The sequence below is a fragment of the Solea solea genome, chromosome 6 (assembly GCF_958295425.1).
Source record: "Solea solea chromosome 6, fSolSol10.1, whole genome shotgun sequence".
Taxonomy (NCBI): domain Eukaryota; kingdom Metazoa; phylum Chordata; class Actinopteri; order Pleuronectiformes; family Soleidae; genus Solea; species Solea solea.
Genome location: NC_081139.1, coordinates 20647215 through 20673204, shown reverse-complemented (window position 1 = coordinate 20673204; position 25990 = coordinate 20647215). Strand labels below are relative to the sequence as shown.

Below are 25990 nucleotides of genomic sequence, written 5' to 3'. Positions count from 1 at the left end.
TTATACCATAAAAAGGTGTCATTTTAAAAATGAGTTTCCTTTCCCAAAGGTTGATGTTTTCATGTGCAGTGTGAAGTTTGGAAAAGTTACTATTAGTTACTAGTTATTATTATTATTATATGTCCTATACATACACACGATATGAGCATGAGTGTGTGTTTGCGTCTTTGCTGCGCTGTATGTCACTCACGCGCACAGACTGACGTTCATGTTTGTTCATGTGGACTGGAGCTGCAGCTGTGAGGGAGGAGAGCGGCTCGAGTCTCTTTCCATTTGGTTTCCACTCTCGTCCTGTTGAGGGAGGACAAACGATCAGCTGAGCAGCGCTCTCTCCCTCTCTCTCCCTCTCCCTCTCTCTCTGTGCGTGGACACAGTTGGACGGAGTTTGCTCCGCTTTCCCACTTCACAGAAACCCCGGGTGTATGGCGGCAGCGTCAGTGTCAGAGATGTTGCAGATGTTCGCTTCGCCATCATGAACACAGGTGAGATCGTTATATTTAAAAGGACGTTTGTGTGTGTGTGTACAGAATCTTGAATAAGTTTAAAGGGTCTGCACAAATCGAGAGAAAGAGAAAAAAAACATCTTATTATTATTTACATTTTACGCAGTCCTGTAACTAAGGCGAATCCAGTGGTGTGAAGTGAAGTGTGCCTATTAATGTCAGGTTTAAGGTTTATTGATTTTATTGCATATTGAAGAAATGTAACTGATCAAAAATCTAATTCAATCCAATGCTGTTTGCATGAAGTATTGTCTTTTTTTTTTTTTTAGTTTTGGTGAGACAAAGATCTGCCCTGTGTCATGTTTGATTATATACTACATATATATATATATATATATATATATATTTATAATAAATGGGTTGGATTTTATTCATTACACAAAATTCAAAATTGGCCACATGTTTTTCGGCTACTGCTTTTACAGTAGTTCACTAAAAGCCTTAAGCCTGAGAGGGGTTTCTCTCCCTTGAATCACAGGAAGTGAGTCAGGGAAATCCCTTAGAATTTTTTTTTCTTTCAGTATTATATTACAAAGAATAGATTCTATTCTTTATCCCTTATCCTGTCCTTCAAGGACCGTGTTTTATCATTTTGAGTGGCTTTTAACATGTGAACTTTAAAGAGAGCTTTTTCGCACACTTGTAAGTTGCAGAGTATTTGCTGTGAAGAACCTGATTAACTTAAAATGAATTAATAGCGCAAACACAATCATAATTTTATTGCATCATAGTTTAAAATCTCTGAATGGTTTTAGGTCACAGGGACACAATACAAATGACCTGTTAGCTATTTTAAAGCTCATAATCTAACAGTTTCCTTTTCCTGTTGTTCTCACAGACTACACCAAGCCTTCTGTAGCTCCAAAGACGAGATTTGTTTGTCACGCTAACCTGAAGCTGCCCTCCCCTCTCATGTCTGCAGCCAGGCGGACAAAACCGTCTATCTCTCCCAAACCAAAAGTCACACTAGAGCTTAATGGCAGCCAGGGACGATGCAGCAACAACACCCTACTGACTTCAGACGGAGAGTTTGATGACAACCAAGAGACAGAGAATGGTCTAAACAAAGGGATTACAGCAGAGGAGCAATGTAGCACCTCCATCCTAAAATCACAGAATGTGTCACAGGGATTGGAGGACGGAAAGGTGACAGAGGAGGAAAAGGAAATGCAAGAAGATATGATTCAGAAGATGGATGAGGACTGGAGATTATCTGACAGTACTTTGACTGTGGAGGGTGACTCCCTGGAAACACTGTGGGTCAGTGCTGAACTCACTAACTCTAAGGAAGCGGTGGAGATGATGGACACGGACCTGACGGAGAATATGGACACTGAAGGTTTTGATGCGGGTGAGGCGCTGGCTGACACAGATGGCCTCTCAGTGGGAGATATTTCTTTTAATAGCATTGATGAGGAGGCAGGTGGCCCCTCTGCTGAAAGACGAGACATAAAGAAGAGACTGGAAATGCACCAAATCAAGGAGGATGAAGCCAGTGACTGTACAGCACATGACTTAACAGAGTCTCTCATAGATGACGCTGATGTCCTCATCAATGACAACAGGAAGGACTCTAATTCAAAACAGGTTTTTCCATCAGGAGGAGAGGAGAACGAGGAGGAAACTGTTTCAAATTGTGGCATCACTTGTAACATCCTGAAGTTGAGATGTGGCTGTAAAATGAAGGAAAAGGGTGAACGCCTACAGAACATTAGCTTTTATGACTCTGTCGCTGAAGACCAGAAACATTTCTGTGATGCAACTAGGGGACATATTGTCATAGAGAATGATCCAATTCATGAGCCTTATTACGTCTCCTCGGATGACATTATTAAAACAGACACGACGCAGAGAAATAACAAAGCTGATGGACTGTCAGATAGTCCACAAACACCACAGACTCTTTTGTCTGTGAATGGCAGCGGTGTGTCAGCTGGGAACAACAAGGAAACAGCAGAAAATGGACAAATAGAGTGTGCGTCTTCTGAGGATTACGTCAAGATTGTTAACAGTGGTGGATTCATTCGCAACAACAGGGATGAAAACAAGGTAAGAGGATGTCACAAATGGCCATCTTTCAAAACTGAGGAGCACAAGGTTCATACAGCGGAGGCCGTGTTGAATGATTTTGACTGCCAGCCGAGGTTCAGGCTGGTATCAATATCTGTGCCGTCAGACACTGACACCTCTTCTCTCTCAGAAAGCCAGCTGCTTTCCCCAAATGACTCAGACATCTTTAGAGAAGACGATGACCTGGAGGGTTACATAGTGCCACTGATGGACGACACCACTGATACGGACCAGGACATCGGTGATGAGCCTGTTTATGAGGAGCCAAGAAACTGTTCAAAGGGTGCAAACAGGAAAACCACAGGGATGCAATCTCGCTCACTGTCACACTGCATTAATAACAATGTGGCTGAGATGGGAGTGCAGTTTGTTCAGAGCCCCTACATGAGTGGATTTGGACAACCTGCTCTAAGCAGCAGCCCCATGTTGAACTCAGTGCGAAACAAGAGCTACTCCAAACCGCACTATCTGTCCTTGTATCCCCGCTCTCTCTCCATGGAGGCACAAGATAAGCCTCTGTGTGTTTACAGAGAAGGGCACGAATCTCACTGGCAGAGAGAGGCCTCTTGTTCATCTGGCAGCTTTTCCAGGGGCTCACCTTTGTCCACACCAACTTCTGTGGTTGATATTCCTCCCCCATTTGAGCTGGCCTACATAACCAAGAAGCCCATCACAAAGAGTTCTCCCTCATTGCTCATTACAAGTGACTCACCTGAGAAAAACAGGAAAAAGAAGTCCTCCCTGAAGCACTTCCTGATGCTTAAGTTTAGGCGTAAAACGGAGAACAAGTCCACGGTGGATGTCAATCCCTCCTCCTCCAAGTCCTCATCAGAGTCCAGCCCCAAAACACAGAACAGACTGCTGGATTTAGATAGCCACAGCTTAAGTAGCTCCCCACAGCTCAACTCACGCTCCGCTAGTAAACTTCAAGCTTCACCTGAGCCAGCCTCCTCGTTCTTGTTTTACAAAGAAAGCAAAAGAAAAGGGGGCTCTGTGGCATTCCTCAATCGAAGTGTTATCCGAGTGGAGTCCTTTGAGGATCGCACACGTGTGCCTTTCATACCTCTCCCCCTGACCAAACCTCGTTCCATCTCCTTTCCTAACACGAATACCTCAGACTATGAGAATGTTCCCGCCATCAGCTCAGACTATGAAAACGTCCAAGTGCCCCAGCGGAGGCCAATTCCACAAGGACCGTTACCAAACTTCTTTGACCGACCCAGTCGAGTGCTGTCATCTGCCAATGACACAGACGGTTATGTGGACATGAGCAGCCTCCCTGGTTTCAAAGGCAGAATTCAGTCTGCTGAAGATGAAACAGAAAGGTATGCAAACAAGACTTTGGCCCAAATCTTAAACCTGCTGTAAAATTGTGCCAATAATGACATGAATGTCCTTGTTAGTTTCATGTGTGTGCAGTTAAAGTAATAGCGATCTGCCAAGGTGCAAGAAAAAACAGCTTTTAAAAGGAATGGAAGTAGAACCCTGATTGGTTTGTTGAGTGTTATGCTTTAAACACACCAATGATCAATTAAGTGACAAAAAACCTTTTAAACAGTGCCCCTGGCATAGTCGTGATGTCTGAACACACCCTATATACACTTGCTCCATGGGCTGTAGAAAAGATATTGATGAATCGCCAACACCAGAGTGATTTATCATCCGAGTACCACCAGTGCAGTGCTTGTTTAATATGTGCTTGTTTTCTGTAGTTGTTAACTGCACAAAATGAGCCGAATATCTCTGACATTTCTGATCCAAACAATGTCAAAGTTGACATTGCACACGCTGGTGCCCTTTGCAAGTCACCTGCCAAGTTTGAAGTCTGTCAAGCGATCCTTTGTTAGTTGTCTGTCTGTTAATCACATAACTGCAGACAGATGTTCCTTGCATTTATAGAAAGATGCATTTCTGCATCAGATGTCCTGACAGTCATGACAATCCATTTAATACTTGTTGAGTGTAGACAGAACATCTGCACAGCCTGTGTCTCTGCTGTAGGGTGTGTTCATACAGGCTGATGCTGCTGGACATATTATCAGTGATCCTTACAACCTTTACACCAAGCACTGGTCTTTTCTTTTTTTTATTACTGCCCGACTGCTGTGTGGGTTTAACAGCACCCCCGGCGACGAAGATTTATAACCATTTATTATGTTGAGTCCCCTGGCACTGTGATCGCATCCCGTATGGATGTGATGATCAATGCTAAAGAGGTAAGCGCAGTACAATAGCTTCCCCCTTCTCAATGCAGTGAGGTATACGAAGCCCCAGCTGTGAAGTGTCTGTGTGCTGTTGGGGCATGTTTGGTGGAAGAGGAGGAAACACCGGCGGAGGTGATCTCGACAGATCGAAGTTAAAAACAGGGGGGGTTTCATTCATAAATCATCTGCAGAAGCAGCCTCTGGTGTAGATGCTCAGTAGGCAGAGCTTCTCATCTGTGGGCTGTGATGCTATTTGTTGGTATGATAAGCCATGCTGTAGTGACATTAACCCATCCCCCTGTGTTCCTGTTGGTTGTGCCCATATCATGCGGGCTGCTCGGGATGATTAATAGTCAGGGCATTTTGAAGTCATTGCTCTTCTCGAGCAAGTTACGAACAAGAGGCTGAGATTGTATCTCAGTGTGTTCTGTAGTCAGCAGTTGTTCACTGCAGTGCTTCCCATCTCACTGTGCTCGCCATTTTAGTGTGTGTACAAGCAAAACAGCAATAAATGCTCCAGAGCGAATATTAGGAAAGAAAGAATTAAAAGCAAAGTCTGACAGACTCAAATAAAGCAGGGCTCTTCCTGTAGCATTTTCCTGACGTCTTCTTAGTTGCAACCCACAACATAAGTGACCCACAAAGAGCTCCCAAAGTATGGACAGGATACAGTTGTTCAGAGGTATTGATTAGGAGAAGGGTACAAATAATTTCCAAGACATTGGATATGCCACAAAACAATGATCAACTAATGGAGAAAATATGGCACAGCAATGACATTACCAGACACAGGACGTCCTCCAAAAAGAAGAAGAAAACTGGGAGAACACAGATAAGAGGCCAACAGCAACATTAAAGGAGTTAGAGGAATTTCTGACAAGTACTGACTGCTCCCAAAATTTAACAACAATCTCCCGCAGTCTTTATGCAAAATATCGGAGAGGAATGTTTAACGAAAAGCAGACAAACCTCGAAAAAGAAAGAAAGAAACAAGGTTGACCTTATTGGCCATAGTAAAACAGAACACAGCTAAGACCAAAAGAACACGGGTGAAACATGACAGTGTCAACATCAACTGAGCATGGAGTCAAGGAAGAGGGAGGTGTAAAATACACAAGTTTACCTATGGCTAGAAATCAGAAAATGAAAATCATTTTAGCATAAGAATGATTCTTATACTCCCCATGGGTTTTCTCGGCTTTCTCCCATAGTCCACAAACATGCAGATTTGGAGATTAGGCAAATTAGACACTTCTTTTGACCATAGGTGTGAGTGTGAGAGTGGATGGTTGTTTGTCTCTATATGTGCGTCCTCCCCGACCCTCATGTGGAGGATTAACAGAAGGTAGAAGATGGAAGATAGATGGATGGATGACTCATATGGACATCTAATTATATCTAGCAATACAGCATATATTTACAAGAAACTTCAGAGGAAAATATTGATGGTGTCTCATTTAACATTTCTTTTGTTATTTCTATGTCATTGATTTTCCATTACTGGAACCAGAGCTGTATGTGTGAATATTATAATAACACATCATGTTACCTTAGAAGGGGGTTCTAGTCTGGTCAGTAAAAATATTTGAGAAAAATCAACTAATCAGTAGAGGCGTGCAATATGAGCTTAAAATCTCAATGTTCTGCCGTTATGTCACAATAACAATATCTGTGAGGACATTTGACAGATTTCCCATATAAAAGAGTTTGTTTTGATTATGTAAATAGGAAAAAAAATACAGAAATAACTAATTATAATGATATTAATTGGTGGGCCACATGAAATCGATTGAAGGGCCGCTTATGGCCCATGGGCCGCGAGTTTGGGAACTCTGCCTTAGAATGATAATTATTTTCTAAATATAGCAACGTTAATCACAGCAAAGCAATCAGCACCATTGTTTGTCTGGATATTACTTTGCTAACACTAAAATCATATTTTGCTAAAAATTTTAATTGCTGAAACAAAAAGATTTAGTTCCGCATAACCTGAAGGGATTACGTTAATAATGATAATTTGATCATAACTGGCTCAACTAGAAACCTGAGGCAAGGCAGAATGTATTTATTTATTTATTTTTTTAATCGCCTCCTGTGATTTATCACCATAGATGTTTGCCTTGGGCCTTGAAACCACATGGCAGGACTGTGAGACGTGACAGAAGCAGTGTCTCTGAGAGTGATATAAAAGCCTAATATAGAAACCATGCATGTAGTTTGTGGTTCAAACACCCCCCCTGGTAGCTCATCCAAAGTGAGACCCTATGAACAGTAATGGGCCGTGCGGCTGTAATGTTTACGATGCAGAGATCAAAAGTACTCAAATATGTCGTTCATATGTAGCTAATTTGCATCTCAGTGGGATTCGGTCCATTGGTGCTGGGATTCAAACATGACAGGAACACCGGCAAAGACAATTGGTCACGTAGTGGTCTACTGCTTTACTACTGTAACTTAAGGACATGTTTTTATTTGCATAGCTCACTCTCCCTACTGAGCGGCAGCCATTAGCATATTCATTTGGGCTCCCTGCAGAAGAGAATCTCATGGCATAAAATACACGAGACACGAGTCCCCGGATTGAGAAAGGTTGTCACCGTGGGCCTTTCATTATTACTTAATTGGTTTCTCTAGTCTTGCAATGCTTTATCAATTCACATATGCTTCTACTACTAAATGCAGTATTTTTAATATAGCGATATTTCAGTGGACCGTAAAACTGTGATGTGAATATGTTCACACGAGGGCTGACGGGACACATTCATAGCTGCTACAGAAAAAAAACCCAGCATTTTTCAATACATGATTTGGTCAAGGTGGCTACAGCTTGTAGCTGGCTTCAGTTCCCTAACATAAAGGGTAAATCCTGATGAAGGCATAATGAATTAATGTCATTGATGTTTATTTTATTTTAAAATATTTTAGTTTTTATTTATTATTTGTTTATTCTGAATTTTCCAAGATGTCTTGGGAAAAGTCGAGGATTTAGTTATGTTATGGCGGCACATAAGTGCAGAGATTGATAATATGATGTAACAGACAATCTAGAGCAATCTAGTTTTACTCAATTTTCCTTTATCAGTCCGTTTAAAGGTGTCATTTGTCATAAAGCCTTAGTTTAAGTGCATTCATCAATTAATGTTGACCCACTTCTTTCATTTTGACTCCGCTGGTCTGACACCCCTGGTCTAGCATCATGACTGGACACACAGGGATGATAATCAGTCATATTCAACAGACAGGAGTAAGAGTAGGGTCAGAAAGTATTATAGGTAGTATCGAATGTTTCCTTTGAAGTTTAACAAAAGTGTAATGTCACAAGCAGGCATTCCTCCATGTAGGTGACTGTTTAATAACCACTGGATCATATTGTATTGTAGGTATTTGACGTTTAAAAAATTCCACTTTGAATCTTGTCAGGAGAACATCGTTGAATCACTGCTCTTCCTAATCAATATTTTCTGAACTAGTAAATAATTGCTTGACCCTCAGCAACTATACAGTAATAATTATTTTATTGAGTGAATAGAGTATGAATATATTCAAGATGCTACAGTGCATTTGTGTGTCACCTACAGTATTCTTCACTGACCCGATTAACTTGTCCTTTCCTCCTTACAAAGTGCCTATACAGAAGCGTACAACGTGTGTTCGCTGGCTGTGAGTCCACTGGCCGGTTCAGTGGGTGAAGTCAGGGGAGAGACGACACGCGAGGAAGACCAGGCACGCACCTCCGATGAGGAAGACGGAGTTGCACACAGCACTTATAACAGACAGGTAAGCTCAGGCAAAAAGTGATGATGTAAATGAGTCTGAGTTCAATGTTCAATGCATCACTGCTCATCTACCATCTCACTTAATTGGAGAGGAAGGAGTTCTCCAACTCCAACATGGCTCACAGGAGAACAATTACAAACCTTGGGCTCCACAGTGCATTTGTGCATCTGCACATCTGTTGTACAACTTTGTAAATTAAGTACCAAAAAAAAAAACAATAATAAAACAAAATTAAATTAACTAATATGGGATTCAATCTTAAAGGTCCAGTGTGTAACATTTAGAAGGCTTTATTGGCAGAAATTGAATACACCACACGTGTATTTTTGAATATGGTTATAATGTCTTTAAAGTGAATTTGATTTTTGGAATAGGCTACATGGTTGTTGTGGCCCTGTGATGGAGTGGCAAACTGTCCAGGGTCTTTCCTGCCAGTCTCCCTATGTCAGCTGGTGCCAATAACAATAAACAAATAATAATTATTATTTTCATTATTGGCACCAGTGGCCCTGTGACACTCATGTAGAGGATAAAGTAGTAGAAGATGAGTGAGAGTGAGTGAGCCTTGAAATAAACCTTTGATATGTACTGTACGCATGAACATTGCTTTTTTGAGGCTGCCATCTTGCACCACTGTGTTTTATATTAGTTAGAACAGACAAACCAGCCAGAGTGTGCGTTTTGAAGCAAAAGCTCTATATGTTAATGAAGTAGAACAACATCCTTTTTGGTATGTAAAGGCCACCGCAGTTCCCTAATGTGGTGAAAGGTAGGAGGAAATGGACAAGTCCTACAGTTGTTATAATCAGTTTATAGTCTCATTAGATGTCACTAATTCTTACATGCTGGACCTTTAATCATCTTCATCACTGAGTAACCATCTGAGATCTGGGCCTCTTTTATTCTTGTTTACTCATTAAGTGTGCTTTAATTTGATTTGTTCTGTACCATCATTTTTAAAAGGGATGATAACACCTTTTTATTAAATGCAAACATAAAAGAACATGACAAAATAAAACAAGCTTTTCATCTTGAGCGGTGGCTAATGTTGCCCTAACAGGTCTGGATTTTACTGTGGGTTAATGGGGGTTAATGGGCTACTGAAGGCTGTCCTCATTATTTAGAATTTTATAGCTGTTAGGAGATGATGTGTGCACCACTTGCAGTTGTTGAACCAGCCAAAATGCTCCAGCTCTTTTGAACCCTTAGGCCATTTTGAGTAAATGATATCATCCTGTTTTTACAGCCTGATGGCCGGTCCAGAGCCTTTTACGTTGCAAAAGAACTGGTGGATACAGAGAGATTGTAAGTGTTGTTTTACCAATTTTTTCCCTGTAAAACATCACAACCTACCTGTAAAAACTTCCCAGCTTCTTGTTTAACTGTGTGCATATATTTATTCTGTCCACAGACACGTGAAAGCCCTAAAGCTTCTTCAGGAAGTGAGTGTAATAATCTTGTTTGATTTGCCAATGAATTCTATATGAATCTCTCTCTCTTTGTCTGTTCTGTCTGTCTCTCTCTCTCACTGTGTCCACATATCTATATCTCTATATACATATATATGTATATATATATATACACATATATATACACTACCGTTCAAAAGTTTGGGGTCACCCAAACAATTTTGTGTTTTCCATGAAAAGTCACACTTATTCACCACCATACGTTGTGAAATGAATAGAAAATAGAGTCAAGACATTGACAAGGTTAGAAATAATGATTTGTATTTGAAATACGATTTTTTTTACATCAAACTTTGCTTTCGTCAAAGAATCCTCCATTTGCAGCAATTACAGCATTGCAGACCTTTGGCATTCTAGCTGTTAATTTGTTGAGGTAATCTGGAGAAATTGCACCCCGCGCTTCCAGAAGCAGCTCCCACAAGTTGGATTGGTTGGATGGGCACTTCTTGCGTACCATACGGTCAAGCTGCTCCCACAACAGCTCAATGGGGTTCAGATCTGGTGACTGCGCTGGCCACTCCATTACCGATAGAATACCAGCTGCCTGCTTCTGCTCTAAATAGTTCTTGCACAATTTGGAGGTGTGTTTAGGGTCATTGTCTTGTTGTAGGATGAAATTGGCTCCAATCAAGCGCTGTCCACTGGGTATGGCATGGCGTTGCAAAATGGAGTGATAGCCTTTCTTATTCAGAATCCCTTTTACCCTGTACAAATCTCCCACCTTACCAGCACCAAAGCAACCCCAGACCATCACATTACCTCCACCATGCTTAACAGATGGCGTCAGGCATTCTTCCAGCATCTTTTCATTTGTTCTGCGTCTCACAAACGTTCTTCTTTGTGATCCAAACACCTCAAACTTGGATTCATCCGTCCACAACACTTTTTCCAGTCTTCCTCTGTCCAATGTCTGTGTTCTTTTGCCCATCTTAATCTTTTTCTTTTATTGGCCAGTCTCAGATATGGCTTTTTCTTTGCCACTCTGCCCTGAAGCCCAGAATCCCGCAGCCGCCTCTTCACTGTAGATGTTGACACTGGTGTTTTGCGGGTACTATTTAATGAAGATGCCAGTTGGGGACCTGTGAGGCGTCTGTTTCTCAAACTAGAGACTCTAATGTACTTATCTTCTTGCTCAGTTGTGCAACGCGGCCTCCCACTTCTTTTTCTACTCTGGTTAGAGCCTGTTTGTGCTGTCCTCTGAAGGGAGTAGTACACACCGTTGTAGGAAATCTTCAATTTCTTAGCAATTTCTTGCATGGAATAGCCTTCATTTCTAAGAACAAGAATAGACTGTCGAGTTTCAGATGAAAGTTCTCTTTTTCTGGCCATTTTGAGCGTTTAATTGACCCCACAAATGTGATGCTCCAGAAACTCAATCTGCTCAAAGGAAGGTCAGTTTTGTAGCTTCTGTAACGAGCTAAACTGTTTTCAGATGTCTGAACATGATTGCAAAAGGGTTTTCTAATCATCAATAAGCCTTCTGAGCCAATGAGCAAACACATTGTACCATTAGAACACTGGAGTGATAGTTGCTGGAAATGGGCCTCTATACACCTATGTAGATATTGCACCAAAAACCAGACATTTGCAGCTAGAATAGTCATTTACCACATTAGCAATGTATAGAGTGTATTTCTTTAAAGTTAAGACTACTTTAAAGTTATCTTCATTGAAAAGTACAGTGCTTTTCCTTCAAAAATAAGGACATTTCAATGTGACCCCAAACTTTTGAACGGTAGTGTATATATTTCCCCAAAAATGCTGTATCCTATATCAGCCAATGGTTGCTTTGATTACAAAAGAACAGCATCTTCCATTAAGAAAACTCAAATCAGTCGACCTCCACTTTAAATGCAGTCTGAACTTTAGATGTCTGAGCAGCTAGAATGGAGCAGGAAGGGCATTTATGTCTTGCTCAAGGGCACTTTAGTATTAAGAGGAGAACAAGTGCTGCTCTTTCACTTGCCTGACAAGAGTTAGTCTTGTGGTGTGATGTTCATACTGCTGAGCTGAAGGGAATAAGAAGCAGACTTAAGACTTTATTTTAAACATAAACCTTTCCGTCCAATGTGCCAGGACTTTCGGGAGGCAGTGGGGGCAGCTGTCGGGGATGAGGGGGAACCTGTGTTGGAAGAGGAGCGACTGCGAGAGATTCTGAACGAGCTGCCTGATGTTTACACCCTGCACCGTAGAATCCTCACAGAGCTGGAGAATCGACTCAGACACTGGTGAGGAATACTGGCACACATTTACCATGATTATAAGGAACTTCTCCCCCTCTTGTCTTTCTTCCATATCTCCAAGGAGTGTGCTCATCATTGCACCTCAGAAAGCAATAAATATAACCTGTACATGTTCTTTCTGCTTCTTCTTCCTCTTCAAACTGTGTCCCTGCTCAGGGAGGAGAGCCAGAAGATTGCTGATATCTTCCTGACCAGAAAACCAGAGTTCTTGGTTTTTACCACCTACATCGGCCATTATGACCGGAGTATGAACCTGCTGGAGGAGAGCTGCCGGACTTCACCTGGCTTTGCAGCGATTGTTCACCAGTTTGAGGTCAGACCTACAGCCTCTCTTCTCTAACTCCAAACACAAATCCATCCATCCATAGTCCATCGCTTCATCCTCTACCTGAGGATTGCAAGGCTGCTGGTGCCAGGCCCGGCTGACAAAAGGCAGGGTACACCCTGGATAGATCGCAGCCCACCACAGAGATACAACAACTATTCACTCTCACACTCACACCTATGGGCAATTTAGTGTCCAATTAACCACTGCATGTTTTTAGAAAACCTGGAGAAAACCCACTCACACACAGGGAGAACATGCAAACATGTAGAAAGGCCTTTGTTTTCCGACCGGGTCGTGAACCTGAGTCTGTTTGCTGCAAGGCAACAGCAAGATAGCAAATAAAAACAAATTACAATTTATAATCAAAGCCTGCAGGAAAACAAGGAAACAAACTTGCAGTGGAGAAACATCTCTGGGTTTTTTTTAATTAAAAATAATAATGGACATTTGGTGCCAACCTTGTATATTTGATCTTTATCTCATCTGTGCACATGATCTCTTATCTGCAGAGTCCGTGTGTTTTTGTGTGTGTTTGTGTGTGTTTGTGTATGCAGTGACAAAGATGAAGTGTCCCTCGTGCCGTAGCAGAAATGGTGAAGTGAAGTAGTAATTTAATTTAAAGGGGAGCAACCACGCTGTTTTCTCTGCTGTTCAAAGAACAAAGAAACATTCATGACACACAAAGGAAAAATATAAATTTTATGTGTTAAGTATTCGAAGTTAGGAACACATATTTTTGGCTTGAGCCACTCAGAAGAGCAATGAAACAACTCTGGACAGATCTTTAAAAACAGGGGAATCTTAAAATTAATGTAGTTTGCATTCCCCAGCAGCTGTTTCAGGCACTTAAGTGAGGAGTTATAATTAGCTTCAATTAAATGAACATGTTTTTTCATTAACTAGTCAGCCAGAGATGACTTAATAGAAGATATTGAGTTGATATATTTAAGGTCAAATAAAAAACGTAAAATAAAAGGATGTGATAATAGGAATCCAGCATCTGTTCACTTTTACCAAATGTATACATAAAATATATCAAGCCGTCTGCTAAGTACAAAGTCTGTGGTAGAATTGGTGTTTTCGACTATTATATCCTTTTCTAATAATCTAGCTGTCACAATAATACATTCATTTTATTTATAGACAAACAAGTTTTCTATATTTCCTCTCCAGTTTATAGACCACTGAGGAGAGGTTTGATTTTAACAGCACAAGCGTTTCAATGTGCTCAGGTTCTTTGAAGCACTTTCTGTGCTTTGCCTTCTTCAGCATATGGAAGGTTCTGGTTCACCGCTTTAGTCTGAACTGAAAGACCTCAAAAGCTAAAATATTCAACGATAATGAACTTTATTGTCCTTAGAGGATGAATTTATCTCCTCTTGACTCTTAAATGTGTTGTTTAGAGTAAAATGTCTCAATAATAGGAGTCCTCAAGTCAAACAGTTGCCTCCTGGTCTCCTGTATGGAGGCTGACCAGCCCTCCTTTCAGTCTGTGGAGCAGAGAAGCTTCACTGATATCTTCCATTGTTCTCTACAAGCACACAACGAGCTTGGGCTACTTCCCCATTTGTGAAGGCTGGCCAAGCAGAGGCCACGTCCAGACCTGAATCAATTGAGGGTTGATTCACCACTGTCTTCTTGGAGAGGTTGTTGCCACAAAGCTGTTGTGTTGGTTCTGACACCAGATGTTTGTCCTTGGACTCCCACTCCTTTTTCCGAGCTGACTGGTTGGTGAAGTCGTCAGGTGGGGGGTTCTTCAAAATCGGTCTTCTAGACGGTAGACGAGCAGTGGGTGGATTGAAAAGGTCGGCATGGATTGGTAGATGTGGGGAGTCTTTGAATTTTTGAAGCATCCTTTGAGTAAGTGCTACTCGCCGGATGTGTGGGAGAGTTATATTTAATAGTACAGGAAGCCAGGGGAGTGGTGCTGTGTGAATAGTCCCGGTTATGACATCACATAGTTGTCTCGAACTTGGTGTCCACAAGGCGTGTGGGGGGTGATCCTGTCCGAACAGGGACACAGTATTCTGCGACAGAGAACTCTAAGACCAGTGCTGAGGTGTGCAGTGTTTTGAACCAGCAAGCTTACACAGCAGGTTGTTCTTGGACTTCACCTTTGCCACCGTGTCTTTCAGGTGTTCCTTAAAGGATAGGGTCCTGTCAGGGGTCACTCCTATGTAGGTTGGATTAGTGGTGTGCTTGAACTTAACTCCACTGAGTTGGATGTTTAGCTCTGTAGCAGCTTTTGCATTGTTGAGGTGGAATACGCTGGACACTGACACTCCTGGAAATTGCAGCCAGGTTGGCTGACTTCTGCCCTCTGTTACTGAAGCAGTGAGTAGTGATTGAGTTGTAGTTTGAGAAGGAATGAGTTCTGCTAAAATCAACCAATGACTCCAAGCACAGAACAAACCCCACAAGAGCAGAAAAAGCAAAAGAAAGTTTGATTAAGTACAGCCTGTTGGGCCAAAATGGAAAGTGACTGAAGCCACTTGAGACAAGAGTGTTGCTTTTACCTCATCAGTGTGCATCTTTCTCATGAGTAAATAAATAAAATGACCATAAAATCAACATTTGGATGGAGCCCAAGATGCTCAAACGTGGCTGTTGCGAGCTCCCACAGCTACAGGTGTCACTATAGAGAACTGTTTTTGGAATTTATCTTTAGCCAAGTCCAGTTTTGTAAGATTTTGGTGAAATAATTTTCATTATATATGTGTGTACTGTACAGTCACCTGGTTGTAAGAATTGTTGTTTTTCATTACACCAGAAAGAGTCTTTTGTATTTATATCAGGAGCTGGGTCAGCTCTACGAAGACCAACATTTTGGACCACCATGTGTTTACAATAGCCCACAGTGGACAAACTAAACATCTTTTGAATTTAGATACAAACTATATTTCACTATGTAGGTTCAACAAAACACTTGAAAGGGAAATTCAGCTGCAACATAAAACTTTACCAATAAATGTTGCTGAATTTTACACACCTTGTACATTACCTTTTAAGATCAAGCGTAAATTATGTTAATGTAAATTTTAAAAGAGATTTATGTCCCCAGTCCCCACAGCATGGAAGACACACTGTGCTGGCAAGCAGTAAGTGTCAGTGACCCTGGTTCACACTTAGAACATGAATCTAATTCAAAGCTCCCACGTGGAATAACTTTCTTCTCAGTACACAATTCATTAAACGTGTATTTAATGTCTGTGTTTCAGCAGCAGCAGCAGAGTCCAGTCGGGGAAAAGGTTTCTCTCAAACATCAGCTCCTGCGGGTCATCGTGCGCGTTGCTCAGTATCGCATGCTCCTCACAGGTGAGGATCAGTGAAATGTGGAGTTTCCTGAGTGCAAATATATTTCACTTATAGTGGTTTCCTTCTTGACACTTAAGGGGATTTAATGTATTTCACTCCTCCCACAGATTACCTGAACAACCTCTCCCCTGATTCCAAGGAATATGAGGACACCCAAGGTACCGTAAACAAACTGCAGCGTCAGTGTGAGCAGAGGCCTCTGGCTCCGCTCTCCTCTACTCACGGGAGAGCCTTATTGGCTTCGGTGTGTCGCTGTGTGTTCCAGGGAATTTATATATGCACATTTGGCATGGAGAGCTGGCCATGAGAGGGCCAATTTGGATTTCTTTGTCTGTGTCAGGAAGATATTTCAGCTCTCTTCTGTGCAATGTGTAATTCATGAGAAGGCGCGTTGCAGTCACACTATCTCTGGCTGTATCTCCGATAAGAGTCTCGCCATTCCAGACATGCAGTCACGTCCACGCTCTTGACTAATTCAGACTTTTATGTTTTGTTTTTTTTGCACAAATATGTGAATGTTCACTTGTTTACATTCTTCTCATCTGTGTTTGTCTCGTTCAGCTGCTGTGGGAATAGTGTCTGATATTGAAGATCAAGTAAATGACAGCCTAAGACATGGGGTAAGTTTCATTTGTAAGCATGTCAGTTGGTTCTGTGTATTAAAACTCTGTAGATAGCTAGCTTGTTGTCCCTAATAACTCGTTCACCTAAAGGTTAAGATATCATCTTTATCATCCAGCAGGAAATTTGTTTTCACAGTCTGTTCAAATGCAACAGAAACACACGAATGACCTCAACACCCTGATGTACACCTCACATCCTCTCTCCATCAGTCTTCCAGCACTGATACACAGATGCACATAAATATATTGTACACCACACTCAGATAAATCTACAAAGAATTGTTTCCTGAATAAATGCAGCACCACAGTACATGCTTATACAGAGTAAGACATAAAACAAAATAGCTAAGCATTTCCCCTATTTTATAATGATACAATATACTGTAAATATGAACTATACTCTTTATTTAGCGTTGAATATGCTTTAAAGAGATCAAGCTTTTAGGGAAAAGTAAAAAAAAAAAAAGGTATGATCAGGGTCATGATAATGATCTGGCGACCCTGACCACCCTTACAGCACACTGACTCTTAATCAGAAAATTGAGTTGGTTAGGAAAGGTGTTGATATAAGTAACGAAAAAACATTTTCCGCATTGCATATATTGTTGTGCACTCAGTCAGCTGCTCCTCCTTTTGTGCCTCTAGGTGGCACAAAAGTCTGGGTCACCACAGAAGGGTAAGGGGGCGCAACGTCATGATGTAATTAAAGAGCCCCACACAATATCAAATATGTGTGTGGTCAAAAAGCATTTATCTGCTGCTTCTGATTTGCTGTGATTGTCATTATAATTGCATTTTGCTCTGAGTTGTGAAATGTTTTGGTTTCAAGCTTGATGGACTTTTCAGTCACATGATTGCCGCTGCAATATAAATTAATTAAATTGCATTTACCTTTTACGATTCACCTATAAGCATAAAAACTTTATGTAAATATGAATCTTCTATGTCTCCATTCAGGTTTCCTTTTACACACACATTGAGATTGCGCATAGGAACAGGCTGATGGACATCAGTTAAAATGATTTACCCAATCATGATGTTTCTGAGTAGACTATCTTGTTGCAACCACATGAGATGATGAATGAAAACAGATTGAGTTCATGTTCGTGCTCTTTCATCTTTTCCTCTTATTTTTACCATCTTAATTGTGTCCCTATCTCTCTGCTCTGTTATGTCTTGGTGGCTCAGGAGAACTTGTTGCGTCTCGTCAACATCGAGTACAGCGTTCACGGCCAGCGAGACCTGCTGCAGCCTGGCAGGGTAAGTCACTGATAACAGCATTGTTTGAGTCTGACTCTTTGTCTGCCCACCCTGTCTGCTCTGCACCACCCCTGTGCTGCCCTTTACACAGTCAGCTGGGAATCCCCAGCCGCTTTGGAATAAAACAACATTAATGATTGCAGACGTCCTGTATGTGTCACCGTCAGACACTGGATGTTCAGTTTGACTTAATCATGTATGTATTTTGTCTTTTAATCAGGTCTTTGTAAAGGAGGGAACCCTGATGAAGGTCAGCAGGAAGAGTGAGCAGCCGAGGCATCTGTTTTTGGTAAAGACCTTTTCCTGCTTTTAATATAATAGGTTAAGGTCCAGTGTGTAATAATTAGTGAATTAGTGATGTTTAATGATGAGACGGAAGAATGCAACAATTGAAGCACTCCTCTGCTCACGCCTCCCATTCCTAAGTGCTTCAGGGAACTATGGTGGCCTTCACACACCAGAAAGGATGTAAACTCTGTTTCAGAACTCTTCTCCTCTCTCTCTCTTCATTCCTCATTTTTTGCGTTGGAAGCATGGTGGCACAAAAGGTTTATTCTAATGCTCTGAAAACAAATTCAACATTTTCTTATATTTTAAAATGACTATACACATGTACAAACACAACTTGTAGGTTATATATTCAATGTCTGCTGATAAACCCTCCAAAATGTTACACACTAGACCTTGAAGAGATACCTGTTGGGTTATTTTTTTTTGTTTTGGATTGTTTCTTTTCCCAGACTGAGCCATTTCCTTGCAGGATGTTTTTGAATGCAGACTTCCTGAGTCAGTTCTTTACTGACAGCATGGGAAAGGTCAACGCCTTACTCCGATAAATGGAGGCATCTATATGTACACCTGTGAATGTTTATAACTTATCTGATAGCTAATATTAGTCTGCTGTGTCTTCAGCAGCTTTGATACTCTACATACAGTAATGAGATGATGTGGCAAATGGATGCTGAGGAAAGGGATTTAGGTCTGATTTAGAGTAAAACAAGTGCAACTGTAATTTTTGCTGCCATGTCCACACATATTTTCATATGAGAAAAGAGAGTGAAACAAAGAAATAGACTGTCCCAGACATTCAGTTTGTTAACGGATAAAATAGAGATAGCTCTAAAAAATATTGTAATCAAAATTAACATCTTTGCTAATCATCCACAGAGCATCAGCTAAGTTTCCCTCCTGTGGCGTCTTTTTAAATTTTGTGATCTGGTCTCGACACTAAAAATGCTCATAAATGTCTCTGCTGGAAGAATGTTGGTAATCAATACCCTGCAAGTTTATCCTCATCGCATGCTTTTAACTGTTATTAATGTTGGAAAATGGCGTAATAAAACAGGTCTGCAGGAGAAGGTACTAAAACAGACAGTGACAATGTGTGTACACTGGAAACCACACTGGAAAAATAATACAGAGATTAATGATGCAATGTGATTCCTATTTACTGAAGTAGTATTATCATAGGGGTTTGTACTGCAATGGTGGCACACTTTAAGACATATACTAAGTGGGTGCTTGGAAAAACAATTTAAAACTGTAATTACTGAACAAAAGTTTTCCCCTACTTGAAGGCTCAGGGTTTTTGTACTAAAACCTACAGGTTTCCCCTCACATTTGGGTAAGTTGTCTACCTAGTTGTGATGTCACAGATTCCACTGCATATAAAGGCTTTAAGAAAGCACACAGAAATGATCCCTGCACTAGTAGTGACACTGAAACTTCTTTGTGAGATAAAAACAAAAAACATTAGAATGTTTATATCTTTTATAACTATTATATCTTCTAAACTAAGTCAGTCCGTTTCCTTTAGGTGGACATTGGTTGTGTTTCTGCTGGTGTATGAGAAGGTTAAAAAGAAAATACAAGATGCTTTGTTCCTGGTGTCCTACTGAACATAACAAGTACTGCTCTATGAGCAGTTTTACCAAATTTTTTATTAGCTTAGAGTGCCACCCTCTGGAGGATCCCTGCAAACACATGAGTGAGGAAGATGGTGCAGCTGCCCAGTTGTACCGTTTAAATAAAGCTGCACATCTGCATTTACACATGATTTAAAAAAAATAAATAATAAATAATAACCCCTAGTGTGTGCAGTGAGTTATGAGTGTTTTTCTATTTTCAGATGAATGATGTGTTGCTCTACACGTATCCTCAGCAGGACGGGAAATACAGACTGAAGAACACGCTGCCTCTCACTGGATTAAAGGTCAGAGGTCAATAGAACGTAGAGAGAAAGTGTAGCCATGGAAGTAATAGTTTTTTTAATATAGGCTTTGTTTAATGTTATATGTTATATTGTTGATATGGTGAAATGGTTCCACCAACCCAGTTAACAGACTGTGACAAAAGAAAAAATATATTCTCTTCCTGAAATTTGATTTGTGACAATATTATTGAAAATGCTTAATTACGCAGGTCAGCAAACCCGTCATAGAGAATGTTCTGAATGCACTAAAGATCGAAGGAACCGATATCTCCATCACTTTGACTGCGAGGTGGGTCACACTGCGTGAGAAATGTCATATTTGTTGTAAAATCCATTAATCAATGTGTGATTGTTCTGATTTGTGTACGTATGTGTATAATTTACAGCTCCTTCCTTGAAAGAGAGGACTGGTTTTACACACTAAGTCGCACCGTGGCTGAACACACCCGAGGATCTGCAGCGTTCAACAGCTGCTCAGCAGAGGTGAGTTAACTCCTCCTCTTTTCATCATTGTATCCTCAACAACCACAAAGAAACTGACACTCATGTGTGTGATTGTGTTTTTGTTTCTTTCAGGCCAGAGACGGTCTACATCTCTCTCTGGGAGAGAAAGCTCCCACACTTGTCCCCATCTCACAGGTGATGATGTGTATGAACTGCACAGCAGATTTCAGCCTCACACTTCGTAGACACCACTGTCACGGCTGCGGGAGAGTGAGTCACACGCACATAAAACTCTGTTGATACTGAGATATGAGACTGTGATATCCAACCGAGACGATTAATGAAGCTGTGAAACTGTGGCTTTGACCAGAGCTCAAAGTGTGTTTTAATTGGTGCCTGTGCTTTTTTTATATATATATATATATATATATATATATATATATATATATATATATATATATATATAAATTCAGATTGTTTGTCGAAGCTGCTCCAGGAACAGATATCCACTGAAATACATGAAAGACCACATGGCCAAAGTGTGTGACCACTGTTACAATGAACTAAAGAAGAGAGGTGAGTGTGCCTTTAAATGCTAGTGTTGCTGTTGTTCTTTTAACCAGTAGAGGCAGTGTGGTGACCTCTCACAGTTAACTGCTGCATCACTTTCTTTAACCTTTATCAGTATGAAACCCAGTGATGGAAGTGAAACACAGCTCAACTTGCAATTGACTGAATTCAAGTAGAATATTCAAAAAACACAGGAAGTTCATTCATTTACAGTAGAACAAACAGTAGAAGGTCACTGGCTACTGTCATAGTGTACAACAAGCACATTGGTACCATTACTGTACTGTTTGTAGTTCAAACCAGATTGTTCGCAGGATAAAGATAATGTTTATGGTATTTTGTGTCCACACATAAATATACAGTACTGTGCTAAAGCTGCTTTGTTGTTGTTTTATGTCTGCCAAATTCTGTGATCATTGGCATTATGATTAGAACGGTGTGACTGAAAGTTGGTCAGTTGGTAACAAACTGTCAGTGAGTTTAACTCATACATGTAATGCTCAAGCTTGTCTTGAATGAACCCGGTGTAACAAACCTTTTCCACGGCAGATATTTTTCAACATGTAATAGAAGAAACAAACACTGGTTTTACCAGTAACATTAATTACGGTTCCACCCCAGTTTTAACAGAGCCAAGGTTGTAAGGGTAGGTCACACTAAATACTTGGCACTTTAACCTGTAGAAGCTGTGTTCTGTTCAAATTGCGTACATGCTTCTCATATTTTCTGGAAGTTTCAATGAAGTGAATATGAAATAATTATACTGTATGGTCCTTTTAGCATTGCTACAACACACAAATGTAATGGTGGCCCAAATCTTTTGCACAGCACTGTAATAAACCATAAAGAAAGTAAAATATGTGATGCAAAGTTGCAGTTTAGTTTCCAGCTGCTCATTTAACCTGCCATGTTCTGCAGTTGTTGCCATTGTGGGTTCTCTGCTGTGGTTGATATGAAGTTGTATGTCTCTGCAGGAGACATGTCTGCAGGTAAAAACAGCCCTGGTCCAAACCGCTCCACCCGCCCTCTCTCTGCTGTGTTCCAAAACATTCATCCGCCTAACATCTGGAGACATCGTAAAGGCACTTTGTCCTTCAACCAGGTACACCACTCCTTCTGCCCGTGGTCTGAGGCCATGTTCACCGCACAGTTCAGATTACTGATGATGTGTTATGATTGACAGCACTGTTTTTTTGTGTGCAGGTAACGGTGTCAGAGGAAGGCTCCGTTAGTGGCAGTCTGCAGCGCAGCAAGAAGAGCAAGAGGAACTGGAAGAGACTGTGGTTCCTTCTAAAAGACAAGGTGCTTTACACCTACCGAGCTAAAGAGGTGAGGGGACACATGCGCTCCCCTTCAACCTGCGCAGCTCTGATTCAAGCACTCAGACAGCACAGTGCCAATACACTATCAACACACTTTAAAAAACCTACATCCAAATCTGGATCAACACCAAAATCTATCGTTTTTGAATGCCGACCTACATTCCTAGAAAATTCTACCCAAATGTAATTTACTTTTTGAGTTATGCTGCTGACAAACAAACAGACAGACGAGCATGGTTAAAAACATAGCCTCATTACTATATATCACTTTTTTTCTGATGGAGTTTCTGTTCACAGGAGAAAGTAGCGTCAGAGAGTTTGCCTCTGCTGGGGTTCACAGTGAAGTTGCCTGACAGACAGGACGGACAGGAGGAGGCCAACGTCTTCAAGCTCTACCACAAAAACACTTTGTATTATGCCTTTAAAGCTGAGGACAACTACACAGCCCAGAGGTGAGAGACAGGGTTTTCTGATAGATAAAGAAATATACAGATATCTAATCTAAATACATTATTTAAAAAAACTTTATGGCCTCATTCAGACCGGGTGATGCCATTAAAAATGCATCCTGGATGTGTCTGCTGTGATCACATAGGATCAGATCTGGTGTCTCCATATTTTATTTAAATACACATTGATGTGATGTCTGTTTGAAAGAACAAAATATTGTTGCTAAAGAGTCTGACCATAGATGTGTGTGTCTGTGACATGAAATACAATAAGTTTTAAGTGTTGCGTTTAGTGTGAAATAAACTGATCTCTAATGTGTCCTCAATTCAAATGTGGTTTCTATGATCAGATCTGAGGATGCATTACTGTGTCAGAACGGGGGCCACTACTTTAAGAGTAGTACAGGTGGCTCTTCTCTTAATGTACGTTTTTTAAAATAGATAGTATGTAATAGAGTAGACTAGACTTAGACATAGAATTGCCATTGCACATTAGGGTACAATGAAATTGTGGACTGTGGGACATAAGGCACGTGACCAAATGTGAAAGTAAAAAGGTAAAATATATATAAAAATACAAACGTTACAACTGTACAAAATAGAAACCAAAATTTAAAAAAAATATATAAATAAACCTGCAAGATTTGTGCAATAAAACAAGCCAGGACTGGTAAAATGATAAGATGAAGTTAGTATGAACAGTAGTGTGGGTACATGTCCTGATGAGAGACATAGGACTGTCAGTTTTAGCACCATTGCAGTTGATGCTGTTTCTTTCTCCTAATGAAGACTGTGCTCCTCATACAGGTGGGCAAATGCTATGGAGGAAGCCACAGTTTTATAGGTACACTGACGCTGCCTCTCTGTGAAACCACTAAGGCTGCATAGTGAAAAGGGGGAAAAAAAAATACAATTTGATCATGTCTGAAAGTTGTCTCTCATCTGACTGGACTGAAGAAATGAAGACATTTTGTCCTTTGAGAGAGGACACATTCACCTACTTTGTCACCTGCTATAGCAGCAGGTGTGATGCTCACAGCCACGAGTGGTGATGGCCCAGATTCCGGCCAGTGTAGAACAGTACGTTCATGTTACCTGCATTTTCCCCAGAGACGGATCATCATCCTCATCATCATCATCACCCCCTCCCCAATCACTTGGAAGATCGTGGATCTTTGGAAAAAGGACATATATGTAATTCAGGACATTATGAAAAATCTGCTCAATGACATTCGCCCTCATTTTAGGGACGTGGAGAAATGACAAACAAATTCAACCTCACACAGAAAGGACTGAATCAGGAACGTTTAAAATATGTATATACAAGGCACAGGCTGAATCAAAGAATTTTATATATAGAAGTGTCATGTACTGTATTGTTGGAGTAGTTCCTGCCAGTGAATAGTTATTATGCCTTTTATTTGCACTGATATTAGGGATGAGGGCAAAACTTACTTACTTAATTTACTACACTTACTCTTTTTTTTATTGGTAAATGTGGACGTATATATATATATCTTTACTGATTTAAATACCTGTAACAAATATAAAGTCACATTTGTGTAAAAACTCCCACGTTCAGCCAAGTCTTGAACTTTGTACTGTCGTTAATGATTTATTGACTTTATTTCTAACTCTGTTATTTTACAATCAAGTAAAGGAGGTGGTTCATTATGGAAGCCGCCTGTGTCTGCGTCATCTCTCTATCCCCCTCGTGTCCTCTGGGTGACAAGTGGACTAAACATTAACACACAGCAGGCCGTCATTGACTTTCTGTCACTAGTGTGTTCATTAAAACAGTACGTTAAAAACAGAGACACCTGCATCCATGTTGCCTCTCCTGTGTGAGCGTGTGTGTGATGTCTGTGCTGGCATGTTGCACGTGTGGGGCCTGTTCTGATCAAACGCCCGGCTGACGAGTGTGTTTGAGATCACACTCTGAGCAGCTCCAGCACACACGGGATGGGGCGATACAGAGACCAACGAGCTCTGTGGCCAGAGAAAGGCCAGAACTGTTCTGCTTCTCGTCTCCCCCCCCCCGAGGCTTCCTGACCCAGAATAATATCAGGCACAAAGTTTTCTTTCTGGGGCTGCTGAAAAGTTGCAGACACGTCGTCCTATATAGAGGACAGATCATTCATCACTCTCTTCTCCATCTCTAGCCCCAGTTCTGTTTTCACCTTCTCTCTGTTGTTTTAATTAAATACCCCAGTTGTCTTTTCTTAGCTTCTGCTGCTGCTGAAGACACAGTTATGCATCAGTATATGTATATATACAGTATATTGCTCCACACTTACTCTGCCTGCTCCATCCCACTTTATCCTTTCACTGGGTTTTAACTTTGTTTTGTAGTTCACAGTAAAGGTTTCATGTTGAATTATACTCACTTAAATTAAGCGTTTTCATCGTCTGTATTTTTAGCCTTACCTTTTGTGTGTGTGTGTGTTGTGTCTGGTTTCACCTCAGCAGCACAGCACAGGAAACTGTTGACTTATGGCAACAGACAGGGCTCAAACTGCAAAGTCAAGCAACACTATAAAAGACTGTCTGTGTTTTAAATAATGAATATGAGAAAATGACAAGTACTGCAATGTAATGACAGCTGGCTGTGGGACTGATGGTGGAGCCCTTTCCTTTCTTTCTTTCTTTTTTTTACAGTGGGGCACCAACAGCGTCATAATCCAAGCCTACTTCCATTCTGCCACGGGCTGTAGCAAAGCAGAAAGCAAATAATCAATCATACACACACACACACGTGTTTGCACAGTAGTGGTAGTGAGGACACTCATAGACTTAATGCATTCCCTAGCCCCTTACCTTAACCTTAGCCATCACAACTAAATGCCTAACTCCAACCCTTACCCTAACCTTAACCTAAACCCAATTCCTCAAAAAGCCCCTTTAAGGGGTCACAGAATGTGAGGTCCTCACTTCCTGTGGTTTATAAGCATTTTGGTCCTCACAAAGATACCCATACAAGAACACACACACTCAACGTGGACACATTCAGTTCTGTGACACGTCCTCAGAAGTCATTAACAGCTGATGCCACAAAGGTGAAGCTCTACCTGAGCTGAGCATCTTTCTTTATACTTTTTCTTTTTTTACAGAGTTGTGAGATCAAATTTACTGAGCGTTTTCAGGTTTATGAAGAAAAGGAAATGCACTGATTTTGTTGATGTCATGAGCCTGGTGACGAAC

General features: G+C 40.9%; 1 protein-coding gene across 4 annotated transcripts; it reads left to right on the top strand.

The window, feature by feature from the left end:
• The first annotated feature begins 340 nt into the window (after positions 1–340).
• On the top strand, positions 341–24604 carry LOC131461255 (FYVE, RhoGEF and PH domain-containing protein 5-like). 4 transcript variants are annotated; one of them, XM_058632363.1, is made up of 21 exons: positions 341–482; positions 1426–3898; positions 8401–8554; positions 9801–9859; positions 9966–9996; positions 12100–12251; positions 12423–12579; positions 15813–15909; positions 16017–16067; positions 16471–16529; positions 17721–17792; positions 18013–18081; positions 19921–20004; positions 20214–20293; positions 20391–20487; positions 20581–20718; positions 20922–21024; positions 21993–22120; positions 22222–22347; positions 22638–22792; positions 23597–24604. In XM_058632363.1, the coding sequence occupies exons 1-21, from the start codon at positions 473–475 to the stop codon at positions 23631–23633; spliced, it is 4332 nt and encodes a 1443-aa protein (XP_058488346.1). In that variant the 5' UTR covers positions 341–472; the 3' UTR covers positions 23634–24604. The 4 variants fall into 4 exon arrangements, with proteins under 4 accessions (XP_058488346.1, XP_058488343.1, XP_058488345.1 ...); XM_058632360.1 differs by having other exon boundaries at positions 1342–3898; positions 15816–15909; XM_058632362.1 differs by having other exon boundaries at positions 1342–3898; positions 22222–22320.
• The last annotated feature ends 1386 nt before the right edge of the window (positions 24605–25990 follow it).

Excerpts from the sequence above, each read along its gene's own strand:
- LOC131461255 (XM_058632359.1), top strand. Across the intron at positions 12,252-12,422 it reads GAGAATCGACTCAGACACTG|GGAGGAGAGCCAGAAGATTG; the intron begins GTGAGGAATACT and ends GTCCCTGCTCAG. Across the intron at positions 17,793-18,012 it reads ACCTGCTGCAGCCTGGCAGG|GTCTTTGTAAAGGAGGGAAC; the intron begins GTAAGTCACTGA and ends TCTTTTAATCAG.